This window comes from Rhinolophus sinicus, chromosome 16 (assembly GCF_057876585.1).
Source record: "Rhinolophus sinicus isolate RSI-liver-muscle chromosome 16, RSI-T2T, whole genome shotgun sequence".
Lineage (NCBI taxonomy): Eukaryota > Metazoa > Chordata > Mammalia > Chiroptera > Rhinolophidae > Rhinolophus > Rhinolophus sinicus.
The window spans coordinates 95768057-95795950 of NC_142516.1; the positions used below are offsets into that span (position 1 = coordinate 95768057).

At 42.3% G+C, this 27894-nt stretch overlaps 1 protein-coding gene across 4 annotated transcripts in view; it reads left to right on the forward strand.

The window, feature by feature from the left end:
* SPATA13 (spermatogenesis associated 13) overlaps positions 1 to 27894 on the forward strand; it is a 321686-nt gene that overhangs the window by 243705 nt on the left and 50087 nt on the right. For 3 of the 4 annotated variants that reach the window (XM_088793451.1, XM_088793452.1, XM_088793453.1), the window contains 2 exons: positions 2721 to 4409; positions 27017 to 27382. In XM_088793451.1, the coding sequence (XP_088649577.1) occupies positions 2721 to 4409; positions 27017 to 27382 (2055 nt within the window). The remainder of the gene's footprint in view (positions 1 to 2720; positions 4410 to 27016; positions 27383 to 27894) is intronic. The other variant, XM_088793454.1, reaches the window with a different exon arrangement.

Consider the following 27894-nt stretch of genomic DNA (forward strand, 5'->3'; position numbering starts at 1 on the left):
GAACCTTAGGGTGAGCTTAAGTTTCATGGTGGGTTATAAAAGTCCTCCTAGTGCCCTCTAGTTGTGGTGTCAATAATCTGTCTTTGTCCAACCAGATGACACAGCAGGGATGGTGTCTGCTCTTCTGTATCCAGTGCAACTCACAACCAGACAATTATTACTACATAACATGCAGTCAACCAGTGCCTGGGACTGGACTGGACTCTGCATAAACTGTCTGCTTTGTTTCAAGATTCCGAAAAGCTGAAACCACCACGATCCCCTGTCCCTTCCAGAGTAGGGACAGGTGGACAGGCATGCTGAATATTGGACTCATTTTGCAACAGGTTAGATGTCACATCCAGCCTCAATGCCAGGATGATTCAAGACTCAGCTTATGTGGCTCATTCAAATGCAACCCACAGCTCGTCAGGACCCCAGTTTCTCCATTAGAGCGTTATACTGCAGGGGCATGTGGTTACCCCATCAAGCTTCGGATTAATGAAAATGGGTGACTGGACATCAGAAAGACTCCAGGGATTGAAGTCTCTCTATAGTCCCTGGTCTCAGATGAAATTAAGCCTTTAACTATGGCTCTCCCCAAGAGTCCCTCACTGGGCATGATGTAGAGGCAAATAAAAATGAACCCACCTCAGATCTGGAGAGTAGAAGCAGATGAGACCTCTTTGCATGAAGTCAGATTTTCTTCTGTACTTGAGAAGGCTAAGCTAAATTGGGACCCAACCTCAAGATCTTTATACAACTTTCTCCTTTTCCTCTTCTGCTTTTAATATTACCTTTGGAGGTGATGGCGCCATTAGGTGCCATTAGGACTTCTGGGATTTGACTGAAGTCAGGGTTATGTCACGAGATACTGAACTTGGAGTCACATGCCTGGGTGCATGCTGCAGCTCTGCCTCTGTCTTTGTTCATGAGTTTGAAGCCGTGGAGAAGAGCATAGGCTTTTGAGGCAGCTGCAGGACCTAACCTGCCCAAGCGTCCATGTGATTATCTATAAAATGAAAGTCATTCTCTTGACCTTGTAGGTTTGTATGAATACTCAGTGGCATGTTGCTTCTGAGGCACTTAGTACTGGGGCCTAAGGACATGTGGTAAGCACTTCAGAAATGGTAGCCTTTTCTGATTATTATCATAATCCTTCCTTCCTTCACTCACTACTCGTTCACTGAGAATGGGGACTGTGACATTTAAGATGGCCCTTGAAGGCTGAGGAGGACGTGGCCTGATGGGTGGGGTTAAGGAGAGCAGGTTCTAGCCTGGTGGGGAGAGCATGGACACGGTGTGTGGAGGGCTTCAGAGCATGTGGGGAGAAGGAAGGAGGTGCAGTATTTGTTTAATTTGAATGTTTGTGTCTGAATTTCTAGTACTTCAGTATTATCTTCATTTCTCTCTCTCCATTTCTTGGCCAGTTAAAATGCTGTTGACAAACGCCCTCACTAATGAGCCTGACCTCAGCTTGGTCCCTCCCACTCCTGTCCCTGTAGCACTCATTAGAGTTTTGGGGTATTTTGTAGACAGTAAGCAGCTGAGAGCATCTTGGTCACCATCACATTTCCTTGCACTAGTTCTTGTATATACTAAGCACTCAGTTTGTCTATTACCTGTTAAATGTAACATAAGTTGACATTTCACTGTGACACATTTTGAAATAGTTTTCTTATTATTATTTTAAAGTAAAAATTTCTTATATTTTAAATAAAGGGAAGACACAGGGGTTTTGTTTTTTGTGGGTTTTTTTTTTTCCAAACAGCTTTATTGAGATATAATTCACCCATTTAATGTTACTACATTCAGTGGCTTTTGGTTTATTCCTCTTTTTTTTTTTAAGATTTTACTGGGGAAGGGGAACAGGACTTTATTGGGGAACAGTGTGTACTTCCAGGACTTTTTTCCAAGTCAAGTTGTTGTCCTTTCAGTCTTAGTTGTGGAGAGCGCAGCTCAGCTCCAGGTCCAGTTGCTGTTGCTAGTTGCAGAGGGTGCAGCCCACCATCTCTTGTGGGACTTGAGCAGGTAAACTGGCAACCTTGTGGTTGAGAGGACGCGCTCCAACCAACTGAGCCATCTGGGAGCTCAGCGGCAGCTCAGCTCAGGTGCCGTGTTCAATCTTAGTTGCAGGGGGCGCTGCCCACCATCCCTTGCGGGATTCCAGGAGTTGAACTGGCAACCTTGTGGTTGAGAGCCCACTGGCCCATGTGGGAATTGCACCGGGCAGTCTTCGGAGTTAGGAGCATGGAGTTCTAGCCGCCTGAGCCACCAGGCCGACAGTTTTGAATGATGCCTTTTCATTACAGAAAAAATTTTTTTTCAAAACTTTTACTTATATACAGATGATGTATTATAGAATTGTACCCTTGAAACCTATATAATTTTATTAACCAATGTTACCCCGAATAAATTTAATTAAAAAACACACGTTTCAATGGATTTCAAGAGTTTACCATCATTGAATGCACAACCCATAATTCTTTTTTATCTTTATATTTTTCTTTCTTTTTATTAGGAATGTCGTTTTGCATTCTGCCCTTTAATTTATTGTGAAATAAATTAGAAAAAAAGTAAAATTTTAACTTAATTTAAAATCATTTTTATTCGATCAGCCCTGTTAGGGGGGATGCCTTTTTCCTCCCCCCTATTAGCAATTATTAAAGTAACTAGCCCTATTTATAGAGGCTCTTCAGTGAGAGAAATGGCTAAATACCTTCTTTGTTTTTCTGCTGCAGGCAGTGGCCACAAGAGGGGAGGAGCCTGATGTGCACCGCAGCTGTGAAAACCAGACGCGCAGCGGCGTCAGAGATGCAGGTCTGCACCTGGGGCCGGCGGACACAGGTGTGCACGTAGGGTTGAGCCGCGCTGCCCCGTGGCCACGGGCTCCCAGCTCCGAGAACATGACTACAGCCCAGAACGGCCATGGGCGAGTTGCTGCAGTCCCCTGTTCGGTCTCTGATCCAAAAGACCCCAAAATGGTGACTTACCCGGCATGTCAAAACGGAGGGTGCTGCGGCGAGGCGGAAGCCCCGGACGCCAGGCTCGGCCCCGCCAAGCTCGCGCGCCTCTTCTCGGTGAGTAGGAAGAGGACGGGTGCCAACGCCGAGAGGCCCCGCTCGGTGGTCCTGATGGGGCACTCCTCCACCTGGAACGCCCTGGCCTCCTTTCGGAAGATGGGATCTTTTAAAAAACTGAAGTCCTCCGTCCTTCAAGGAATTCAGAACCGAGAGGGCTCCGATGCGGCCAAGGAGGAGGCCTCAGAGCCGGACCCCGGGCCGCCCGTTCCGAACGGGGCCGCCATCGGAATCCCAACGGGCGGGCGCGGCTCCTCCGCTGCAGCGAGCGGGAGCTCCCAGCCCGGCCCCGGGCCCGCGTCCGACGGCTCGGACCCGGAGGAAGCGGACGACGCCTTCCAGAGGAGCACGCACCGCTCCCGCAGCCTGCGCCGCGCCTACGGCCTGGGCCGCATCAGCCTCCTGGACTCGGACAAGCACGGCCGGCCCCTGTCCCCAGTCGTGCAGGAGCAGCCCCTGTGTGCGATCGTCGTGAAAGACTCGGAGAACAACAGCATTGTCTACCGGAGAAGCAAGAGCACCGACAACTTGAATTTCCTGAAGAAGAGCTCCTTCAAGAGGAAGTCGGCCTCCAACCTCGCGGACCTCAAGGTGGCGCCGGACAGACCCGTGCCCCAAAGGACACTGAGCAGCTCTTCGGCCGACTCGGAGAAGCTCGGCGGGGCCGACAGGAGGACGAAACGCTGGAAGAGCCCCATCAGGGCCAAGGATTTCGATCGGGTCCTGAGACTTGTGAGCAGCGCCACGGACGCAGCCTGGAAGCGAGAGCGTCCGAAGGGCGGGTCGCCCTGCTCCTGCGACGCTGCCCCGCGGCCCGGGCCCCGCAGCCGGCTGCACGACGACTACTCGCGCCGGGTGTCCAGCAGCAGCGAGCTGGAGCGCAGGAGGTGCGCGGCGGCCCCGGACTTCAGCCCAGCCGATCCGCAGGGCCCCCACGTGGACGTGGAGACAGCGGTGTTTCCTCTGGAGGCCCAAAGTGTCAGTCCTTGCAAGGCTGGCAGCTCGTGTCCAAGTCCGATTGCCCAGGAAGTGTTGAGCAAAGGCTCCCATGAGCCCAAACCTGGCAGCCAGTTTACATTCGAACCCGAGCAGCCTCTTACTCCTCTAAGGCCCACCACACCCAAGCCCCCCAGCCCTCAGAGCCCAGGCGCAGGAAATACCAAGTGCCCCAACAATCTCAGTGTGCTGTCCCTGAATTCAGTGGACAGTGAGGAAAGGGCAGAAGGTTCTGTGCCCTTCCAGGACTCGGTGCAAGCTACATGTGACAAAAGCAGTGAGGACAGCTGTGCCAGCATCCACCCTCAGCTGAGCCCCAGGGGGGCATCGGGTCCAGAAGAAAAGAAAGAGGAGGTAAGGGCAGGGCAGGGACCTCTTGTAGGCTACCAGCTGCGGGAGGGGTGCTTGTGACAGCCGCACCCTACATCCCTTCTGCATGTACACAGGTGTTTTCTTTGGCGGTTACCCTTTTTCCTAACCTGCTGTAGAGGCAGGCTGGCCCGGTGCTGATTGTGTTGCCATCACAATTCTTGTCTAGTTGCTATTTACCAAGTTCGGAGGTCACCTTTTATCTCTTTTGAAATGAATTGCTAATATAGGAAATTCCTTGAGATGGCGCTTAACCATATGATTTATTCAAAAGATATTTATTGAGCTCCAACTGTGTGCTAGCTTGTGGGGGTGGGAGTTGAAAAAGATCTGTCTTCCACTCCAGCTAATAGGGACTCTCAAAATTTTGATTTTTTGAGGCTTTTTTAATTACCCATAGATGCCTTCTCTTTTTATTTTAAATTGTTTCTGTATCCTTTTCAACCGAATACATATAAATGAGATTCTTTGTGTTAAGAGAACACTGCATGTTCTAAGTCTAGTTTTTCCGCCTCCTAGGAATGAATTAGAAACATGCAATTTAATACCTGTCAACCCCTGAGTGATGATGGTTCAAAGAAATTTTTATGATGGTTATTATACTTATTTTTAGAGTAGAACATAAGCATCTCATGAATTGAATCAACTAATAACTGTCAAGGCCACAAGAGCAATGTTCTTTTCACATCCTGTCAAGCATCCAGACAACTTTACCTTACTGTGTAATTTTCACTTTGTAAATGCACCCAGTAATATTACCTCACAGAGCTGAAAGATGAGGAAATGCATCCATGTGTATAGATTGCAAATTATTCTTCACACGCTTTCCTAGACTATTTTGCAGGTATAAATTGGTACTTGCCATAGAACTTAATTCCCTAGCAATTGTTCCTTCCCACTGATCCCTGAAGAGGACCTCAGTTTTGGCTTAATGCTTCCGAAAACTGAGAAGCCAGGACAGCCTCTGGACTGTCCATTTTTGACCTTTGCTTTACAGAGACTTATAAAGCACAGCCTATCGCTGATCTAAAATCAGCCTGACAGATCCCTGGGCAACCAGAGAAGTGAGTCAACTTCACTTTTTGTGGCTTTAGGTTTGCATGGAGGCCGCAGGGCCAGTATTTCTTCCACAGGTCTTGTATATGAGCACCATTTGGTCACTGGCGTTTTTCCAAAGAAGCCTTGTGGAGCAATTGTGAGGACACAGGATTAGTTGCCAGCCTTGGGAAGGAGTTCCATTTCTGCTAGCTCTGCCTTATATAACTGGCCAAGGTCTGAATTAGTCTGGGCTTCGCTCCTTCCTGGTTGATGAGACGAAACACAATTCCTTCCACCAAACTGTTAGTCCCACTGATGTTAGTGCCCCCACCCCCAAAGGATTTGCATAGGTCTAGAAGGTTCTTTATGTTAAAAGAGGGGATTTTTTCCTGCTTAACAAAATTAGTAAAAAAATAATCGTTAAAATATTTTATTCCTGAGTGCCTGAGTCACCATTTGCAATAACCCTAGTTTCTAACTTAGTTACTTCCCAGAGTGATTTTGATCAATGTATGGTTTTACATGTATATTTGCTATTCTTAGTTAATATATAATTTAATTTCTATCCACAAGGGATCACCAAAGATAGAAATCAGGACACAAGTTATTAAAAGTGGACACATGTTGATAGATAATTCTATAAATTTGCCTCACGGCAGTCATCACATCTTTAAAGTTGCGTTTATTTCCTCAAAATTCTTCTATAGCACATCAAGCTTCCTCTTGTACTTTCCAAGTCAATGTCAAAAAGAGAAAAATACAATGATGGTTTTGCCCAGTATTCTACTTGCAGAGCAGTGATTGTAAACTATAACCGGAAAACTTCTCTTTTGTTTTGACCTTTAGAAACAAAAGGCAAACAAAATGAAACAAACAAAGCTAACAACAAAAAAATCACCTTGCAAAATGCAAGAATTCTAACCTTCATGTATTGAAAGCAGTTTTATTTTCTATAGCATTGCACAAAATTAAATTTCAGTCTTTACTATGTTTTAATGTACAGTGTTATTTTTTATTTAATTCCTTGATAGTATGGTTCTACTTTCATGTTTAAAGCTAATTTAAGCTGTGGTTATTGTTGAATACAAAAAGGTTGAAACCGGTGTATATTATGATATTTAAAATATAATGCAGTTTTCAACAAGGGAGGATATTTTTTATTTAGAATAATTTATTTGTAACATACCACTCTAAACATGACAATATTTTTTTAAAAAAACTAAGCAGTTTAACAGGATTTTATACTACTGGGAGAAAGAGTTGGGAAAATGTCAAGCTACCTTCATTTATAAAGCCTCATAATAGTAAAATCACCTCATTGACGTTATATTCCTGCCACCTAGTGGTAAGCTTTGTTATAAGAACAAAGATCTGTAGAAAGAGTCCCTAAAATTGTTTCATAGCTTAAAAATGCAGTGTAGCATTTGCATTTGTCTATAGTGCTCCCTGTCACATTACAAAGGTACTGAAATTTAGAGTGTTATTGCTGGATTTCCTACCAAGTCACACAGTAGCTGAATGCGGTCCCCAGTAAAGGGACCGCATACTGAGTTACACAGAATAGATTCAGTAGTTTGTGATAGTGTTGAAATAGGCCATAGATGAAGCTCTTTGAAAATGAAAATCCATTACAACTCCTTTACAGGGAGCTTTAGTCTTTTGGTCAATGTTTCTAGTTTGGTTGGGATCCTGGCTCTGTGATTCAAAAAATACCTAACATTGGGCAAACCATTGAACTTCTGTTGGCCTCTGTCTTCTCAAGGGTAGAATGTGGAATAGCTTTACCTGCCTTGGGGGTTTGTAAAAACCAAGGAAATTATGCACATTAAACACATAGCCCAGAGTTTAACACTGGCTGTCACTCTGCGATGTTCACTATCTGTTTAGATGATTTTTCCATCCTATATTGACTTGATTTCTTTAAATATGGGCCAATTAAAGTCAGTTTTTTTCCAAAACTGGTTGTGACATGCCACTGTTACAGTCTTATGGAGGACTATGAAGTTCTTCAATTATTTTGACTTCACATTAAATTTTTTACAGGCATGAGAGTTAGATTTTAGCATAACCTAACATTTAGATGTTATTTCAATAAGGCACCAAACCAGATTCGTCGAGTACCTACCAGGTATAAGCCGCTCAGGTTGGTGTGGCTCTGTGAGGAAGAGTAGGTCATGTCAAGGAGATTATAGATGAGCTAAGATGTATCTAAATCATAGAACTGTGCAGAACAGATTAAATCCCACAGAAGAGGTAAAACCATAATGCTGTGGGATTTCAGAAGAGTTGTAGTTTGTACCTATGTGCCAGATCGAGGGAAGCTTAGTAAGTAAGGGTGACGGCATCTGATTTGAAGAAGATGAGATTTCTACAGGTAGTTATGGAAAGGAAAGTGAGGCATTTCATTTCCATGGTCAGATGTGCAGAGATTTTGTGTGGTCAGAGAGAACAGGAAGTAGTGTGATTTGGTTTGGTGTAGGGGAACGACAGGTTAAGATGAAACCATTAAATCCAGATCAGGGTCCCTCTGGACTTCCAGAGTAAAGAATCTATACTTTGCTTGGTAAGCACTGAGGAGTCAAGGATGTTTTTGAACAGAGATGAGCCAGGCTCAGAACTGTGTTTTGGAGAGGTTAATCCACCATTGGTAAAGAAAAGGGTTTCAAAGAAAAGTGACCAGAGGGAAAGCTATCAGGAATTTATTGCCAAAGAGAGCTCAGATGTAATAGGACTCTGGAATATAATATGTAAGGAAGGAACAAGGCGTGTGAAACAACACATAATAAACAGTAACGTACCTTGTCATTCATTTATTGCCTAGCCATTATGTGCCAGATATAGGGAAAAGAATTAAAACAAAATAAAACTATTATTCTCATGGGTTCACAGTCTAATTGGTAGATTGTATACAGATAAATATGACAAAGTATGATAAGTGTTTCTAATGAGGAATGTACGAAGTAGCACAGGTGCTCTAAAGACAGAATTATTAACGCTGGGTGAAGGGTGGCATCGTTGGGGAAGGACAATTGCGTGGCGTCCAGAAGATTAGGATGGGGGAGGGGAGGCAGCAGCTGAGAAGCGGCAGATCCTTAGGGCGACTAAGAGCATGGGGGAGCAGACAATACCATAGACCAAGAGACATAGTCAGCCAGAGGACTTATCTATGCTTCACTTTCTACTCCTGCGAACTGGGGGTAGTAAGAAAGCTACCTACCTCACGTCGGGTTATTGTGCAAATTAAATGAGGTGATGTACAGAGAGTACTTAGCATCGAGCTTTGCAAATGATGAGTGTTCACAGAGGCTAATCTGTTGTTCAAAGAACTACAAATTGCTCAGCGTAACTTTTGTACAGGGTGGCTGGGTGGAGACGTCCCGTGTTCGGGAGATAAGATTGGAGAAGGTCTGTACATAATTAGGAAGGTCGGTCCTTGGACTAGTGGAGTTTGCACCTTGCCCCACCAGCAGCAGAAAGCCAGAGAGGTGTCTAACCAGGGACCGCAGTGGGGCCCAGCTCCCAGAGAGTACTTGCCGGGGGTGGGGGGTGTACCTCCTTGGGGAGACAGTGCCCCTCCATAGTCTAGCCCAGAGGTGGTGAGATGTGTACTGAGGCCATGCAAATGGAGAGAAGTGGATGATTTCAAAATGATCTCGAAGTTTATAAATCAGTGTTTGAATGTTTTGTGGTGGGAGAGAAGTCAAAGAAGAGGGGAGGGGGCGAATGGGAGGTTACTATTGTGTTGGGATCAATAATCAAACAGGCCACAAAAGCAATGGACTAGGGCTGAATATTGGTTATTATCCTAGCCCTTCCGCCAATATGGTGGCACCATGTGGGTAAGTCCCTTTCCTTTTCTGAGCCTCAGTTTGCTTGAACATTCAAGGATTTTATAATTTTCAGGATTTTATCATTTTCTTCCTCAGGGATTTGTAACTTCAAAATTGTTGGAAGCCGTTGTACCACAGTCTTACAAAGTTGAACCAATTTGAGTGCTTGACTGGGAGATTTTAGTTCTGTGGAATACAAATTGTTACTACCATGTGGGTGTTATTACCACACTTGAGGTTTGACTTGCCTTGACACCACCCGATGGTAGTTTGAGCTTGCTCACTTATTCCATTGGCTCTCACCCCAGGCTCAGAAAGAAAAAGGAGGGTATTTTTGTGGCCCCACAACATACAATGTCAGTAAGCTAAAGCCTCCCTCCAGCTTCGAGTACTGGACTAGTCTAGCTGGCAAGCAGGGGCTAAAATTCAGGCCTATTTTCCATGTGAATCACAAATTGTGGAGTTTTATGATGATGGCAGATACTTCATACATAATGGTAGCTCCCAGACGGTGGTTTTGGTGTGATTTGATCAGAGGTACAGATGCATTGCATACTTTTGACTCTTTGTAGATTACTTAGATGTTTCTCTTTGGGTTACTCAGATAGCTGGGTGAGAGATTCAAACACTTTTCCTGGGGTTAGAAATTATCTGCAGCTACTTCACAGAGCCATTCCTAGAACCAGAAAGATGGGGTTGCATGTATAGAAGTAAATGTAGTGACCCTAGCAAGTCTGCCCAAGACTTTTTAGGAGTTTTATTGAGGCATAACATGCATACCATAAAATTCACCGGTTGTAAGCGTACAGTTTGATGACTTTTAGGAAATTTATAGTCGTGCAGCCACCACCACAGCCAAGTTCTAGAACCATCCCATCACCCAGAAAGTTCCCCCATACCCTTTTGCAATCAGTTCCTGCTCCCACCAAAGTCTTAGGCAACTACCGATCAGCATTCTGTCTCAATACTTTTTTTTAACGTGAGCAGCTCAGTGATTTTAGAAAATTTAAGGAGTTTGCAGCCATCACCGTTATCTAATTTTAGAATATTTCCATCACCCCTGAAGGAAACCTCATGACCATTTGCAGTTCCCCCCTCATCCCCCCTCCCCCAATTTCATCCCCAGCATGTGATCCACTTTCCATGTCTAGATTATAACTTTCAGGTCATATATGGTTGTTCGTGTCCAGCTTCTTCCGTGGCATATTGTTTTCAGGGTTCACCCATGTGTAGCATGTGTCAGTACTTCATTACTTTTTATGGCTTGATGATATCCAGTTGAATGGATAGCCCACATTTTGTTTACCCATTCTTCAGTTGATAAACATTTGAGTTGTTTCTACTCTTGGTCTATTATGAATAAAGCTGCTGTGAACATTTACATGCAAGTCTTATGGACATATGTTTTCATTCTCTTGGGTAGGAAACTAGGAGTTAAATTTCTGGGTCCTACGGTAACTGTGTGTAATCACATGTGGAACTGCCGAGCTGTTTTCTAAAAGTTGTCCCATTGTTGAGTCCCACCAGCCGCGTATCAGGGTTCATTTCTCTGTATCTTTCCCGTACTTGGTATTGTCAGTATTCTGCATTCTAGCCCTTCAAGTGGGTATATAGTGGTATCTCATTTTGGTCTTAATTAGCAGTTTCCTAATGACTAATGATGTTGATAGTTGTACTGCATTTTTTTCTCTTACTGAGCAGTAAGTTTTCTTTTATAATTCTGGGTACAAGTCCTTTATCGGATGTGTAACTTGGAAATATTTTCTCATAGTCTTTGGGTTGTGTTCTTATTTTCTTAATGGTGTCTTTTGAAAAGCAAAAGTGTCTAATTTTGATGAAAATCCAGTGGCTAATTTTTTTCTTTTAGGGATTGTGCTTCTGGTGTTAGATCTAAGAAATCTTTGCCGATCCCAAGGTCACAAAGATTTTCTTTCTTCTGGTAGTGTTATAATTTTAGCTCTTGCATTTAGGTGTGCATTCCAATTTTTGTTGATTTTTTTATCTAATGTGAGGAAAAGGTCTAGGTTCATTTTTTTGCATGTGGACATCCAGTTACCCCCCCCCCCCATTTGTTGAACCACCCTGTTTTTACACCACAGAGAATGTGAGTTTCCACCTCCACTGGCTTCTCGATTTTCTCTCACAAAGAAGCCCTAGAATTTGAATCACAAAACTTGGAATTACAGCTGGAAAGATAATTTGAAAATATGGTATTATTTGTACTTTAAAAATATTTTCCTAATCAAGTTAACATTTTGTTACAGGGAGATCAGCTATACTGTCAGTGTTTTATAATAATCCCTAATAAGAACCCTGGGTAGACATCCTTCAACAGATATTTTTCCCCGGGGGGGAAGGAGGGGGGTGGTGCCTTTTCATTTATTGTGAAGAGAATTAGTGTACTTTCTATAAATTGTCTTTGTGCTAGCTTACCTTTAGTTTCTCCTAAGGTGTTTTTGATTTGTTTGGTTATTTATTTACTTTCCTTTTTGCAGGAGAAGAATTCCTGAAAAGGAAAAGATCTCTTGCAGGAATACTATTAAATCCTAAGAATGGAGGTCATGCATCTAAATGAATGTAGCCATTTACTTTAACAATTGAATCAACATTTTTGAATCAGTCTTCTGTTTTACAATTTATTTTTTCATTGTAGTTCACATACCATATTATATTAGTTCCAAGTATACCATAGAGTGATTAGATGTTTACATACCTTCCAAAGTAATCACCATGATAAGTCTAGTACCCATCTCACCCCGTACGTAGGTACGGTATTATCAACTCTCCTCCCTATGCTGTATATTACATTGCCATGACTAATTTTATAACTGGCAGTTTATACTTTTTAATCTTAAAAAAAGTTTCTGCTTGTTCTGAAAAAGTTTATGCTCCTCATTACATAAAAAGGTATGTCTTTTTCAGTGGAAAGTTTCAAAGTATTTCCTGAATAGATGCTCAACAATTGATAGGCGACAAAACTTTACAAACTTAAAAGCCGCTTCTAAAATTATTTCTAAACATGTAAAAATCTAAAGAAAAGGATCATATACATGTAATTCTTGAACTTGACTGTGGCTTACTTTTTGGAACAGTTTCTCGAGTGAAACGTCTTCAAATAGGATTTTTCCATTAAAAACAAGGGGGAAGCAGGAGACAGAATTACATACCTATATAACTGAGTAAGATCCTAGTTTTTATAGAAATTATAATAACCATTTGTAATCAAGTATAAATGACACATTATATCATATTGATGCTATGCATGTTAAGCTTTTAAAGTATATGAAATACTGATATGAACCAATGTAATAGTGTATCCTTTGGGGGAAATTTTAGCTTGATGATTGAGAAACCGATGCCAGTTTATGTTTTTCTTCTGTTTCTTTCCCCCTCGTCTTTGGCTTCCCTATAATAATTAAGATCAAAGAGCATCTAAGGCTGGGAATTGCTTTCCAGTTGGCTTGGGACCACATGTTCCATTTTGACGTGTGTGCCATGATAATCAAAAGGAATCCCATAGGTTTAGTTGGCAGAGGGCATAAGTACAAATTGCCACATATCACTATAAAAACTGAATATTACCTGTGTTTCTCCTCCCACTGACAGTCTAGGGACAATACGGCAATTTGGAATGTTCTGGTCATGTGAAATGTTCATAGTAAAAGCAGTGGGTGTGTGGGGGGGTTGTCAGGTGGGTTGGAGAGGAGAGAGCTCTCACAGCTGGTAACTTCCTAGGAAACCAGCATTGATGTGGTTGCCAGCCACTGGTGCCAGCATTTCTGAGTAGGTGGAATTTCTGTGGTGTAAAATGATGGGTTTTATGGTAGGGCTGCCTGAGTTCAAATCCCAGTTCCACTAACCAGCTCTGTTCTTAAGAAAGATGCTTGACCTACGAGGTGTGATCAAACAATACGGTGAATGTTTAAATAAAATGTATTATAGTAAAAGACACATTGCCATTAATCCCCCTCAAAATACTCCCCCTCGCTTCGAGCACAATTATCCCATCATTCTTGCCACTTTCTGAAGCAGTTCTGGGAGTCCTTTTTGATGAGTGTCTTTAGTTGCACTGTCGTTGCTGCCTTGATGTCCTGAATCATTTTGACTTTGGGGAAGAGGCAGAAGTCGCACGTGTCAGATCCAGTGAATAAGGTGGATGAGGACACTGTAATGTTTTTATTTGACATAAATTGCCATGTATCAGAAGCAATGCGTGACACAGAGCATTGTCATGATGGAGGATGATTTAGGGCACACTTTAAAATACACCTTCTTTCAACCGTAGCTCACACCCAACTAACTGCACTGAACAAGTTGAAACTTGTCACACACTGTTACTAAGGTTCGACGTGTCGCTTCCCGTATTGAAGATCCCTGCCTTTCCGTTAGAAGGCACTCAGCAGCAGCATTCACCGTATTTTGTGATCACAACGAAAAGGCTCCGTGTCACACATCACTTCTTGTATGGCAATTGCTGTCAAATATAAACATTACGGTGTGTCCTCATCCACCTTACTCACCAGATCTGGCACCGTGCACCTTCTGGCTCTTCCCCAAAGTCAAAATGACCACAAAAGGTAAACATTTTGAATTGATTCAGGACATCGAGGCAGCTATGACAGCACAACTAAAGACACTCACAAAAGAGGACTTCCAGAACTGCTTCAGAAATGGGATAAGTGTGTTCGAAGCGAGGGGGAATATTTTGAGGGAGATTAACAACAATGTGTCTTTTACTATAATACATTTTTTAAAATTTAAACATTCACCATATTGTTTGATCACACGTTGTATTTAAGCCTCAATTTCTTTAAAAAGGAAGATGATAGTACGTACCAGGATAAATGAAATAATGCATATAAGATATTTATAGTGCCCGGAACATGGTAAATTCAATAAATATTAGCTTTTATCTTAATCATAATCATCATTATCATCAAAATTGCTGTATTTGGTCAGACACGTCAGTATAGACCAGTTAAACTTTGCAAATTACCTCTGATCTTCTAGCCAGAGTTTTTCAAAGTTTGGAGTGAAGATCACCTGGGATGCCAAAGGTGCAGACTCTAAGCCCCACCTGGAGTTACTGAACTGGAATGACTGGGGTGGAGACCTGGCAATCTGGACTTTTAACACACTACCCAGGAAAATTATTTTTGCCACACTCAAGTCTGAGGTCTGCTGTCCAGGCTGAGGCACCTCTAGCTACAGGCACACCTCATTTTATTGCACTTTGCTTTATTGTGTTTCACAGATGTTGTTGTGTTTGTTTGTTTATTATTATTTTTTAAAATTTTATTGGGGAATATTGGGGAACAGTGTGTTTCTCCAGGGCCCCTCAGCTCCAAGTCAAGTCGTTGTCTTTCAGTCTAGTTGTGGAGGGCGCAGCTCAGCTCCAAGTCCAGTTGCCGTTTTCAGTCTTTGATTGCAGGGGGCGCAGCCCACCATCCCATGAGGGAATTGAACCGGCAACCTTGTTGCTGAGAGCTCACGCTCTAACCATCTGAGCCATCTGGCTGCCCCTATTTTTATTTTGTTTACAAATTTAAGGCAAGACCCTCTGCCTGCAAACAGATGATGACTCACTTTATTGTGGTGGTCTGGAAGCGAACCTTGCAAAATCTCTGCAAAATCTCGGAGGTGTGCCTGTGTAAGTATCCTGTAGTTTGGGGCTGGCCCTTTCTCTTCCAGATAGACCTCTGTTAACTCTTCATTTCGGAAAGAGTGGCATTCCTGAAAAAATTAAAGATGGCTTATATTTTTCACTGAATTATATTATCAATTGGATATGAATTTCTACAGAAGAGAAACAAAATTCCCTTTGGCAAGAAAATGAAATTAGAACTTTTCAAGGACAAAAGGGTGGAATATAGCATTTGGTCTGAAATATGTAGAGGACTGAGATTCCAGCTGTTGCTCTGCCCACTGCTGGGAACTGGAATTTTACCAACTCGGTTGGTAACTCCAAGAATGTAATTGTCTTTTAAAACTCACAGTATCACTAGTAACCGCTCACATTTATAGGACACTTTTTCAGCTCATCTGGGTCCTTCACATCTTAGTTACATTTGATTCTCACAGCTGCTCAGTAAAGTAGGTCAGCAGTTTGGGATTTCGTTCAAAGATAAGTAAACTGAGGCTCAGGAGGGTTACAGGACCCTCCCAAAGTCAGACAGCTGGTGAGGGGCAGAGCTGGGTGTAAAGCCAGGTCTCAAAACAGGGAAGGCCCAGAAACGGCTTGGGATGTAGCAAGCATGGTTACATTCTAACCATTTGCTAGTTTGCTGATCTTTGATGGAGTCTTGTACTCTTTTTAACCTGTGAAATAGAATTAAAAATATATAATGCACAGGGTTTTTTAATGAAATGAGATGGGTTCAGTAAAGGCCATATTTCAAATGCTGGTGTGATAGTGCTTTGATAAATTTCCATTCAATTTTCCTTCTTGACTCCACATCTAGCATTCTTTCCACTGAGCTGGGGCCACTTCCTACCATAGTTGGTCCCTGCCCAAATCGAGTCCTTCCTCTTGCATTTTTTAGGTGAGGTTTTTTTTGGCTATGTAGGATAGGCGAGGCAATTCAACTAAGGAGCGTCAGTCCCTTTTTTGGCAATTTCTTTGGTAGTTTACCTGATGGCACAGGAAACAAAGCCACTCTGGATGGTAGAAGAGGTGTGACCCCAGGGCCAGAGCCATGCCATTTCTAGTAGGTCACTGTCACAGGTAGGGACACAGGAGGCGTGGCGTTAAATACAGTTTGTGACTAAAGTAAAGCATTTCAATTCCAGTCTTCTCATGCACAATATAAATTTTTAATTTATTTACTTATTGCATGTTTCTGTTGTACATTTGGCTTTATAATTTCACTCTTTTTGTGGTATAAATTATTCATCGATAATTCTTTCACAGCCAATTTTTGCATTAAACATTTTCTGGATAGTTTGCAGCAGTATGCATTAGATTCTCATATATTCTTGGATAGAAGTAAAAAAGAAAGACGGCCAGTGCTGACTCTTGGTCTTGCCATACCGTTGTGATGACCCCTCTACCGACAGTCTGAGCGACTCTTAACGGAAGTGTTCTCGCAGACGATCTACTTTGGGGTGGCTGCTTACTTGATTCGGTGCATTGGCTGGACCCTTACAAGTGTAACGGAGGGGTGACACAATCTATCATCAGAGTGTTGCTGAAAGAAAGAATCCAAAGGAAGTCATGGTCATTACTTTCTCTGACTCTTCCAGCTTTTCATCCCTGTACTCTCTCCATTCATTGCCTTGCCTTCATCTTATTCCAGCTACATTTGCCTTCCAATATAGTAATGCTTCAAGCTTAGACTAAAACATAGCCGAGATTTTTTTTTTTTAAGTCCTAAGTCTTTCTTTTTACATTCTTTTGCCGGCAGTGGAAACTTATTTGTTGGAAAAGATTCCATTACCTCATTCTTCACATATCTGAGACTAAGTAGGAGACCTTCAAAACAAGGTTGTTGATAATTAGGGAAGGAAAATTGCAGCCAGTTTGTTTTAGGATGGCACAGAATTTGAGTAGGTTATGAAGGAGAAAGGAATGGGGTGGTTGATTTTCTGATCGAAAACATGGTTATTGACTTTTTCAGTTATTTTTTTTTTTTTAATTAAATTTATTGGGGTGACAAGTGTTAGTAAAATTACATAGATTTCAGGTGTACAATTCTGTATTACATCATCTATAAATCCCATTGTGTGTTCATCACCCAGAGTCAGTTCTCCTTCCATCACCATATATTCGATCTCCCTTACCCTCATCTCCCACCCCCTAACCAGTAACTTAAAATTCTTCTTATAAAATCACAGGAATGTACAGTTTCTTCGCCATCCAGAACTGCCCACTGATTTGTTCATTTATCCTCTCACCCATTCGTCCTTCCACCCATTCATGCAGCATTTTTAATTGCCCATTTCTGAGGCTGTAGCGTAGATTCTAAGGATGTGATCACACTCGGATAGTTTAGGAAGAATGTAAGTAGCTGCTTTCGCATGATACTCAGGGAAACAGATAAATGCTGTGTGAATATTGTAGTTATTTTAATAGAGGCACAGAAAGGAGCAAAGAACTCAGAGAGCCCAGGGGAGTTTATGAAGTTTTCCTACAGGAGGTGATATTTTAACTGAATTTTGAAGGATAAGATTTCCAAGGTGACAAGGTGCAAAAAGAGGGAATAGTACTGACCTCATTTACAAGTGCATGAGGGGAATTCGTGGCAGATGGTGCATGGTTTGGTGTGGCAGGAGAATAATTGTGTCTGAAGACAGAGCTAGGAAGACACATTGGATGAGATTTTCAATGGCCCCACATTTGTGCTAGGTAATGGCCAACTGTGACCAGATGTGTGTTTCAGTAGTAGAGAATGGACTGGAGACCGGGAAGCGAGTTAGGCTGTTGGCGTAGTTCCATGAGGTGGATGGTGGAACAGATTCCTTCTGAGATTGAAGAATTGAACAGAATGTGGTGGCGGGTGGCTGTGGCTTGTTAGGACAAGAGAAGAGTTCAAGATACCCAGCAGGGGTGACTGGGTACATTGGATGACCTTAACTAAACATGAAAAAGCAGTTTTGGGGAGAGATGACTCATGAAGATGCTATTCTGCATTCTAATCCAGGAGCCCTTCGTTTTCAGGATTCTAAAGGCACCTGGAGCTGCTGACTTGAATGTTGGCATGCTGAGAACCATGGCTTGAAATACCAGTGATGGTGCAAACACACCTTCCTCCACCGCCTTCCACTGGAGAATAAACCGGGAACTTCTTCCCCGGCTTCCCGTTCTTCTTTCCCCTTTCCTCCTGATTCCTTCTCCCCTCCCTGTACGAAGAAAGTCAAAACCTCTGATGTTCGGAAGGGTTTAGAAAAACAGTGGATTTCTGACATACTCAGATCTAAAACATGGTTCTTGATTTTGGAATATTTAGTTGTCCTCAATCAAGACACAATTTCAGAAAAGGAAAGTAAGTTAATTTTTATAAAAATCTTGCTTTTTATTAATTGAAAAAAGAAAGTTTGAGTAGACCTCTATTCTTCAGCACGTGTTTCAGAGATAAATGCGTCTCAAAATGGAATCATCATGTACACGTATTTCATAATATGATGGTTTTAAATGGTCTTTTTACTCTTAATGAATCCAGGCATAAAAACCATAGCTTATTACTTTCTCTACCTGGGTGTCAAACTCAGCATTGCGTTGCTGTTGAGATGGTTGGGAGCAGAAAATGGAATTCCCGTGAATAATTATTACAAAAGCTGGGGGAGCTGGGGGAGGAAACCGCATTCGCACAGGATTTTTCGTAGTTATTATTAAGGTTTTATGCGCATGGAACTGGGCTAATATTATTAAATTAAATGTTCTCATGAGCTTCAATGTTTGCATCTTTAATAGATTATCAGTCCTGCCTAGAAGAAAAATTACAAAGGCCACAAGCTCACAAACTGTTTTAAGCATATGTTATCATCAGTTTTACGTGTGCAGGACAATTGAAGTATCTTAGTAGTACCGCCTACTCTCCTTTTACTTCAAGGGAGATAAGAAGCATTCCTTGTTCAAATAGTTTAACAAATGGCCTGAAGCAAAAGGACAAGGCCACAGCTTTCTAGATAACAAGTTTCTTTTTTTTTTGAAGTTTTAAAAGTTACATCAAAATTACTGATGCGCCTGTAATCCAATTCCATAATAACCAGAACTGCATTTAGTTAGTCATTTGCATTTCTTTTTTTTGTTTTTTGTTTTTTTGCTGTCAGAATTCCAACAACCACTCCAGATGCTTACAGCTTAAAACCTTCCATCTTAAAGATGAGAAGACTGTAACCCAGGGTTAATAGTTACTTTGGCCTGTAAAAAGCCACAGAAGGAATAACCCAGGAAAAACCAGGAAACGGCGTTCTACTTTCCCATCTGTTTCTTGCCCAGGCTAAGTCCAAATCCAGGGCCTGAGAAGGGAAGGGACAAGCTAAGGACGCGTCCATCCCTTCCCAAGGTGGCCCCTGAACTATAGAAGACTATGAAGGGTGGAGTTAGGCACTCTTAACATGCACAATTTTAAAGTGGTTGTTAGGTCAATGGAGGCTGTTTTGATGTTTGTTTGTTTGTTTGTTTCAGAACTAAGCAGTGGCTGCCCCTCTCCTTTCCTTCTTTCTTGGGCGATTTTGCCCTTAAAGAAGTCCCTCCCCCACATTGCTTGTTCCTTAACTAGCCCAAATGTTATGTGAAAGGATACCTGAACCCTGGAGGAGGTAGGGGAGGGAGAATTAGAAAACCTGGGTGCCAGGGGGTCCATTTCTGTGCACCTCACCTTACACTAGGATAACCCCCACCACACACCCGTTAAGGTCTAGAAAAGAAAAGGGAACTTTGGAGAGAGACAGATTACTCCACTACTTGTTCTAAAAATTAAGGACAAGAAACCAAATATGTATGATTCAGAAAATGAAATAAAACTGACTCTATTTGAGTTCCATGTATGATCAGTTAAGGAAAAAGTTCTGAGCAACAAGGAAAGAGAAGGGAACGGAACAGAGAAAAAAGGAGTGGTGATAAGGGAGATGCGGGCTGTGGGAGGAAAGAAACATGAGGAAGAGTAAGAGAAAAATGTACGGAATTATGGAAGTATACGTTGGTGACCGAAGACTTCACATAGCCCAGAGAAAAGACCAAAGCGAAGCATATGGAGGCTTTTGTGGAGCAACTTCACATGGTCTAATGTGTTTGGAAGTTGCTGCTAAGGGTTTTGCCATAAACTGTAGAACCATTTGGCATTTTTCGTACCTACAGCTACAAATGGAGGGCACTCGCGTATGCTCTTTCGTTAAATCCGTTGCCTTGTCTGTGACTGGCTTCCCATCTAAAAATGGGTGTAATAATGTCCTCTTTACTGATCTGAAAATACAGTTTTAGGTGTTAAAGCAAGGTGATGGAAATTTAAGATTTTTAGGGACAAACTTCTAGTTATAAAATAAATAAGTACTAGGGATATAACGTAAACATGATGACTGTAGTTAACAGGGCTGTGTTATTTGAAAGTTGCTAAGAATATTTCCTGAAAGCTCTCATCACAAGGGGAAAAACTGGCTTTTTTTCCCCTCTTTTTGTACCTATGTAAGATGATGGGTGTTAAATAAACTTACCGTAGTAAGCATTTCACAGTATATGTAAGTCAAGTCATGCTGTGCACTTTTAAATTATACAATTATTCCTCAATGAAATAAAAAAAATCATTTAAAAGTAAATGTGAGATATTTGGTGTTAAAAATAACACCCCCACCCCCGCCAAAGGAAACGATGTTATCAGGGCTCAAACTTTTCTCTTTCTAAGTATGTAAGTGTTTCCCTGTTCTTGCCTTCAGCTCCTTAAAATATGGTAGTTAATCTTGAATCTTGTGAATTCCTCCCTATTTAATATCCTAGGACACATATTTACAACATATTCCATTCCGAGCATGCTTAAAAAACTCAACTCTCATGCTTAAAAAAGGGGTGTGTGTGTGGCGGGGGGTGGGGTGGGGTCTTTTTTTTATTATGAAACATAATTTCCATTTAAGGGAATGATGTATAGTTCTAAATATTGAGATGCTACTATTGTGATTTTATAATATACAGTAGTCCCTCCTTTATCCAATGGTTTCACTTTCTGTGTTTCAGTTACCTGCCGTCAACCACGGTCCAAAAATATTACATGGAAAATTCCAGAAATAATTAATGTGTTAAGTTGCACCCTGTTCTGAGTAGTAGCATGATGACATTTCGTGCTGTCCCGCTCATTCGCACCTGGGATGTGAATTATCTCTTTGTCCAGCCCAGCGTCTTCACACTGTATTCGCTACCTGCTGGGCAGTGCTTCAGTTGACCCTTATTTGACTTCATAATGGCCCTAACGTGCAGTAGTAGTGATGCTGGCAATGGGGACCAAAGAGGAGCCATAAAGTGCTTCCTATAAGTGAAAGGTGTGTACGTATAGGAAAAAACGGAATGTGTGTCTAGGGCTAGGTACTATTGGCCGTTTCAGGCTTCCACTGGGGGTCTTTGGAATATTCCCTGTGGATAAGGGGGGGACCACTGTATAAGACTTAACGTTTTATTTTCTGGAGTTGGAGCACACTGCTGCTACTGTAGGCTACTCTTAAATAATATTTTTTACACTGGGAGTTTTTAACTATTGACAGAAATCAGGAAGCAGGGAATTTATTTTTATTTTCACTAACCTCTAGCTAAAATGGAGCATTTCCTTCAATTATGAATGTAGGCATCAAACCAGAGCAGTTTTAGCAACACCTGTGATATTGTCCCTAATGGAAATCGCAGCTCCTCTTCACGTTAGACAGCAGGTTTTGCTGTCTCAAAGTATCTCTTAGACTCATCAGTACTTAAAAGAGTGTGATTAGACCTGTCTCTACTCCTCTTGATTCATGTTACATATATTATTATCACGATCCTTTCAATACTTCGATAATTGTGTTTCAAAATAATTAGCTTACTCTATAATCCTATCTATTTTATTTCCTGAATTTAAAAATGTGATTCTAAGAAGGGGGTGTGTGGGCTCCTGGAAGCGCCATTGCTCTTCCTCCGGGCAGGAAAACCTACCAAGTTCTGTTTTCCGAGGGAGGTCCAGGGGTGGGCGAAGAAGGTCAAAGGGAATAAGAGGTACAAACTTCCAGTTATAAAATAAATGAGTTACAGGGAATGTAGTGTACAGTACAGGGAATAGAGTCAATAGTATCGTAATAACTATGTACAGTGACAGATGGTCACTAGACTTATCATGGTGATCACATCATAAGGTATAGAATTGCCAAACCACTACATTATACACTTGAAACTGATATACTATGTTATGTCAACTATGTTTTAATTTTTTAAAAGAAGGACATTTGCTTTAGTTTTTTTTTTTTTTTAAAGTATGTGCCAAGGATACAGGGCTGCAGAGAGGAACGGACAGAGATTTTGAAATGGGATGTGCTGGGTTGTAATGTGGGCCCCTTTCCCTTTCTGGGTCTACGAACCTGAGCAGGTAATTTTGTTTATTTTAGCTTCAATGTCTTAGACTGTAAAGGGGGGCAAATAGTTCCTGCCTCCTAGGGTGATTGGGGAGGTTAAAATAAGGGCACACGTGCCTGGCACAGTTCTGGATGTCATGGGCATTCAGAATCGTAGTTTTCATTACTGTCATGATTGCCGTCCTCTGCAACTTCATCACGGTGTTTTCCCTTCTCCCCTCCAGCCTGGTGACAGTACCTGCCTTGCCTACAGTATCCAGGACTCTTGACAACCTGGGAAAACTGGGAGGCTTGCATGTTGTGTTGGTGGCATCTTGAGAGTCCTTTTGACCCGGTTGAACAAAGTCTCCTTGCTTTAGTTTATGTTTTTAATCTATGCAAAGCATCTTCATTTCTTTACCTATAATATTTTCTTCTGAATTACCTTGCTGTGTTAGTTTTCCTAGAGCGACTGTTACAAATTACCACAGACTGGGTGCCTCAAAACAACAGACATTTATTCTTGTTGCTGGAGAAGCCAGAAGTCTGAAATCAAAGTGTGGGCAGGGCCAAGCTCCCTCAGGGAGAGTCGTGGGATTCCTTGGCTTATAAATGTGTCGTTCTGATCTCTGCCTCTGTCCTCACACGGCTTTCTCCTTTTGTCTTTGTAGCCAAATTTCCTTTTCCTAGGGACACCAGCCATTGGAATAGGACCCATAAAACCCAGTACGACTTCACCTTAACTCAGTACATCCACAAACACTATTCCAAGTAAGATCACACTCACAGGTCCTGGGCATCAGGACTTCAACATATCCTGTAGCACACTGTTCAGCGCACAGCTCTTGCTATTACCCTATACACCTACTTTAGATCAGGATTCTGAATGCACTATGTGACAGCCTTTTGTGTGTGCGTGTCTTTCTTTTTTCCTCCGGTTAGTTCTTTACTCACTATGGTTTCAGAAAAATGATTTGAAGTGTCTAATTGGCAGTAATAAGATCTATCTTTTTGTTTGTTTGTTTGTTTTTTGTAAACTAAAGAAAGGAATCTTGTATAGGAAGAAAATGATGTAGGACCGCTGACTCGGGAAAGTACTTTAAAAACTATATCGAGAAGCAAGAGTTAAAAGGGCAGCCTCCACTGCAAAGTCTATTTACAAAGGTTTATGACTTGGGTGTGAATTGGCCGCTCAAGCTTGGTTAGACCTGGACTGATCTGAGGCTCCGGCCGCTGGCCTGTGAGGAGAAGCCCACTAGGCAGAGCTCTGGCCACTTAGACCCCTGAGTCGAGTGTTTTCAAGGCAAGAAAAACATCTCAGGACATGGATATGGTCAACTGCTTGCTCCTCCAGTGTGTGTGTGGGTCGCTGCCTGTAGCAGAGTCCAAGGTAGGTTATGGCACGTTGGGGAGTGTTGTTTGTTGGTGCTGGTGCGTGTAGTTCCAGGTATAATCACCCTCAAACTACGTTTCCCGGAATGAACGTGGGTCGTATTTTGGAAGCCGATAACCTTTGCTCAAAGAAGATTCAGTCTTGGAATGCGCACCAGAGTTCAGATTTGTTCTATCAGGAATGTAAGTCACTTCTGGCTAAGGATCACTGTTTGAATGTGAGCTGAAAGCTGAGGGATTTGACGTCCTTCCCTCCTTCCCTCTGTACTTTTGCTAGGAGTAAAATGGACATTTCAATTTTATATGTTATTCTGTTAGCTAATTTTTGCAATTCCTAGAACATTTGGTACCACTTGGGGGGGATGGTTCTCCTTTTATTGCTTCAATAGGGCTGTGTAAATACTTACAGTAGAATTGCAGTTGGTTCTGCCGGGTGCTGTGGGTGGTCCCCTGTGTGGGACAGGCTGACACTGAGTCCTGATGTATTAAGGGAACCAAGCCGGCGCCCGTCTCTGCCCTCTGTTACCTGCTCTCAGCACACCTCCCTTTACCTGGCCTCCATCACTTTCTGGAGTGTGTTTTGATCTTAGAAGGATTTGTTACCTGAACAGCTAAGGCAGCTTCTTGTTTTCCTAAACCTATTTCCTTATTTTCTTTTCCACATCAGTGAGGAAAAGCGGCCACATGTAGCATAAGTGGCAACAAAACCACAGGTAGATTTGTGACCAGACTCCTCGCTGCCGGCACTTCTGTTTCTCTACCACGTTGTTGCTGAACCTTTTTATCACAGGCAGATAATATGAACGGGTTTAGTCTCATGGTGTGCTTAAATTGTCTGTACCATTTGACTGTAATTTAGTTGCACTGTCTATAATAACCTGTTTTTCATATGTAATGCAAAAAATAATAACTTTTTCATAATTTCTCTCCTATTTTCCCAGAGAGGAAAAACTTTTCCTCCACCCTCTTAGTTTACCACTTTGGGGTATGAGAATTAAACTTGACAAAAGACGAATTTGCAAGAGAAAAGACAGAATTTTATTCCTATTGGCAAGTGGGAGCTCACAGAAAAATGTGACTCCAGCAAGTGGTTATAATGTGGGGCTTATGTACCATCTTATTAAGGGAGAAGGGCATTTATGGGAAAACAAGTGACTCTTAGGAAAGATAAATGGGCCTGTGGAAGAACAGATGGGCCATGAGATGGTTTGTGACTATGTCTGCTTAAGTGAGGGCTTCTCCTCTGGAGTGAGAAGAGTCAGTCTTCCCTGATTGGAAGAAAAATTCTATCCCGAGGGAGGGGATTTCTGACACCTGCGTTCTTCTGGGAGGCTCTGCTTTTAGACAAATAAGGGAGTTCAGGAAAAAAGTCTATTTTTTTTTTTTTAAGTGTGTTTTTGCAGGATCCATCAGCTCCAAGTCAAGTAGTTGTTTCAATCTAGTTGTAGAGGGCCCAGCTCATGTGGCCCATGCGGGGATTAGATCGGCAACCTTGTTGTTAAGAGCACCGCGCTCTGACCAACTGAGCTAGCAGGCTGGCCCCCAAAAAGCCTATTGTTAAATACCTTCAGCACAAAACAGTTTTGATGCCGCAGCGGTGTATTCTCGGCCCTTTCAGTGGTGACTTGGAATACAGATAGCATTCCAGGCAGTAAGAGTCAGTAGATAGCAAGGTCATTGATGATTGCTGGAACCCAGTTTCTTTTGAGCAGGGGTGACTTGAGATAGCGGGAAATTTTCGTGGGAACAGAAATTATGAGACCTACATTTCAGTGTCTCTGTGGATACTATTGGGCTGTGTGGCCCTCAGCAATTCACTTCACTTCTCTAGGTCTCAGTTGTCCTAATTTGAAAAATGAAGGGGGTGGAGTTAGTGTATCTGTAAATCCCTTCCTATTGCTTTGCTCTTCCCCAGATTTTTCATAGTATGTGACCTTAAGGAATTGGAAACTAGGGGACCTGCGTTTCACACCTCAGTTGCCATTGATTGGCAAGAGGTGGGACTTCTTGGACCAATGCTCATGGGTAGCATTGGTCTGATTGGCCAGGGACTGCCACATCAGCTCTGCTGGCCATCTCCATGCCCTGGTGGCCTGCTCTGTCCACTTTGCAGTCACAGGAGTTTTCTGGTTAATCTAGTTTTCTCCCTGCGCCCAGTTCTGTTTTTATTTTTACTGTATTTTATTTTTAAATAATATATAGGGAAGGAAGAACTGAAGGCATGCCAGCCCTCAGGCACGTGACTGGTGCCTGCTGCAGACTTTGGCTAACCAACCCCTCTCTGCTCCCTCCCATAGAGCTCTGAGACAGCTCTCCTCAGAGAGGAGATTTTGAGGTATCTGCTGTGATAGAGGTTATCTCCAGACAGGGCTGAATCAGAGAATGGTAATTTTATGGCAGTGCTTTTTAAGAGCAGTAATTAACTGACTGATAAGGGCTTCCTTACTTACCATTGTCGCATTTCATCCTCACTAGGACCCATTTTCCCCCAGTGAACAGTTACAGAACCAAATCCGCAGAAGTTAAAACTTGCCTGAGATTACAAAGCTAGCTAGGGGCCCAGCCTGACTTACACAGAAGTCTGCTCATTTTCAAACCTGGGGTGGGGGGCGTGTTTCTAGTACATTGCATTGCCTCTGAAAAAGTTACCTGAAACGTTAGAAAGTATTGCCTAATTTAGGCTTATAGACTCTTGAGCTGTGGGATTGTCTAGACTGAAATCTGAGATCCTAAAGGTTAGTTGTGACTTGTCCAAGCTCATATAGCTAGTTAGTTAGTAGCCTGATCTAGTTCCTTGAATCCTAGTTCAGTGCTCTCCCCTCCTCCCCATCAGACTTAAGTTGAATCTGGGAGTGTCGGGCTTAATCTTCTTACAGCACCTTTTATTTCTAAACGTTGTTGAAAGACAATTCCTTAGAGTAGCAATGGGTAGCATTACACATTCATTCTACTACTGGCAGGCTTGCATTTCCCCCTACGATATTGTTATATATAATTTGAGTGATACCCCTACTTTAGTTAAAACTTTTTATTCACTGCCAGTGGTGCTGATTTTTAAAATATCTTTTATCAGAGCTCATCATTGGTCACCGAATGTCACTATTTAAATTACAGTTTTAATTCAACTTCCAATTAAAGATAGGTTTGCTTATTTTAATCCACACTTCAGTGATGTCTGTTAAACAAATACCTTTTTAAAATAAGTAAATCAAGAAAGCCATGCGGCAGGGCTGAGGAAGGTGGGAGGGAATGTATATATAGCGTATTCTTTTTTTTTTCTTTAAATAACTTCCTGGCTATTGGAGCTCACCTAACTTGTTCACATTTGAAAAGGTTGTTACTGAGGAATCCTGGAGGCGGGGCGCATCCCAGGAAGAAGAAAGAACAGATGCTCAGAGGATCTCCCGGAGGAGATGGGGCTCTGGGAGACGGTCAAGGCCTCGACCACTCTCGGACTATGGCCAGCTGGCCAGCCGAAGTTTGTCAATTCCTGAAGACTCAGTGGCTGTGTCCCCCCAGAAGGAGGATGGCGGGGACAGTGCTCAGCAGCCGAGCATGGCCTCTGCGGACCCTGCAGACCGGAACGCTGCCCTGGGCTGCCCCAAAGGAGGCCGGAGAAGACGCCCCATCTCTGTGATAGGTGGGGTCAGCTTCTACGGGAACAGCCAGACAGAAGAAATAGAGAATCTTCTAACCCAAGTAAGATCTGGTGGGCTCCCACCAAAGCCAGCGGAGCCCTCGCTTCCTGGTCTTTGTCCCCTCCGCAAACCAAACAGGACACAGCTTTCCTTTCTTCTCTTCTGACTCAAGGATGATGTCATCTGCTCACAACTTTTCTTCCTGACTTTGCAAACATGCTTGAATTAAAACTAACCGTCTGACATTTGGATGCCTTTTACTAATCTTCTGTCTTTGCTGGTATCTTGAATAATACGTGTAACTAGTTTGCTGTTTGTTCAAAATCATCTGAGATTTGAGTAAGGGAAAGTAGCAGTGCATACTTAGTGAGCTGCCTGAAAGAAGACAGTCTTGAAAGAGAAAGTGTCATCCATTATTAAAAAGTAAAGATAAGAAGAAAATTAAAAAGAAATCAATTTTTTCTTTTTTTGGAGATGAAATAATTTTTTTCTACCATTTTTTTTTTTACGTTTGAGTTGTAGCTTTGCAACTACTTTGACAATGGATTAAAATCTTAATATCATTCCATTAGT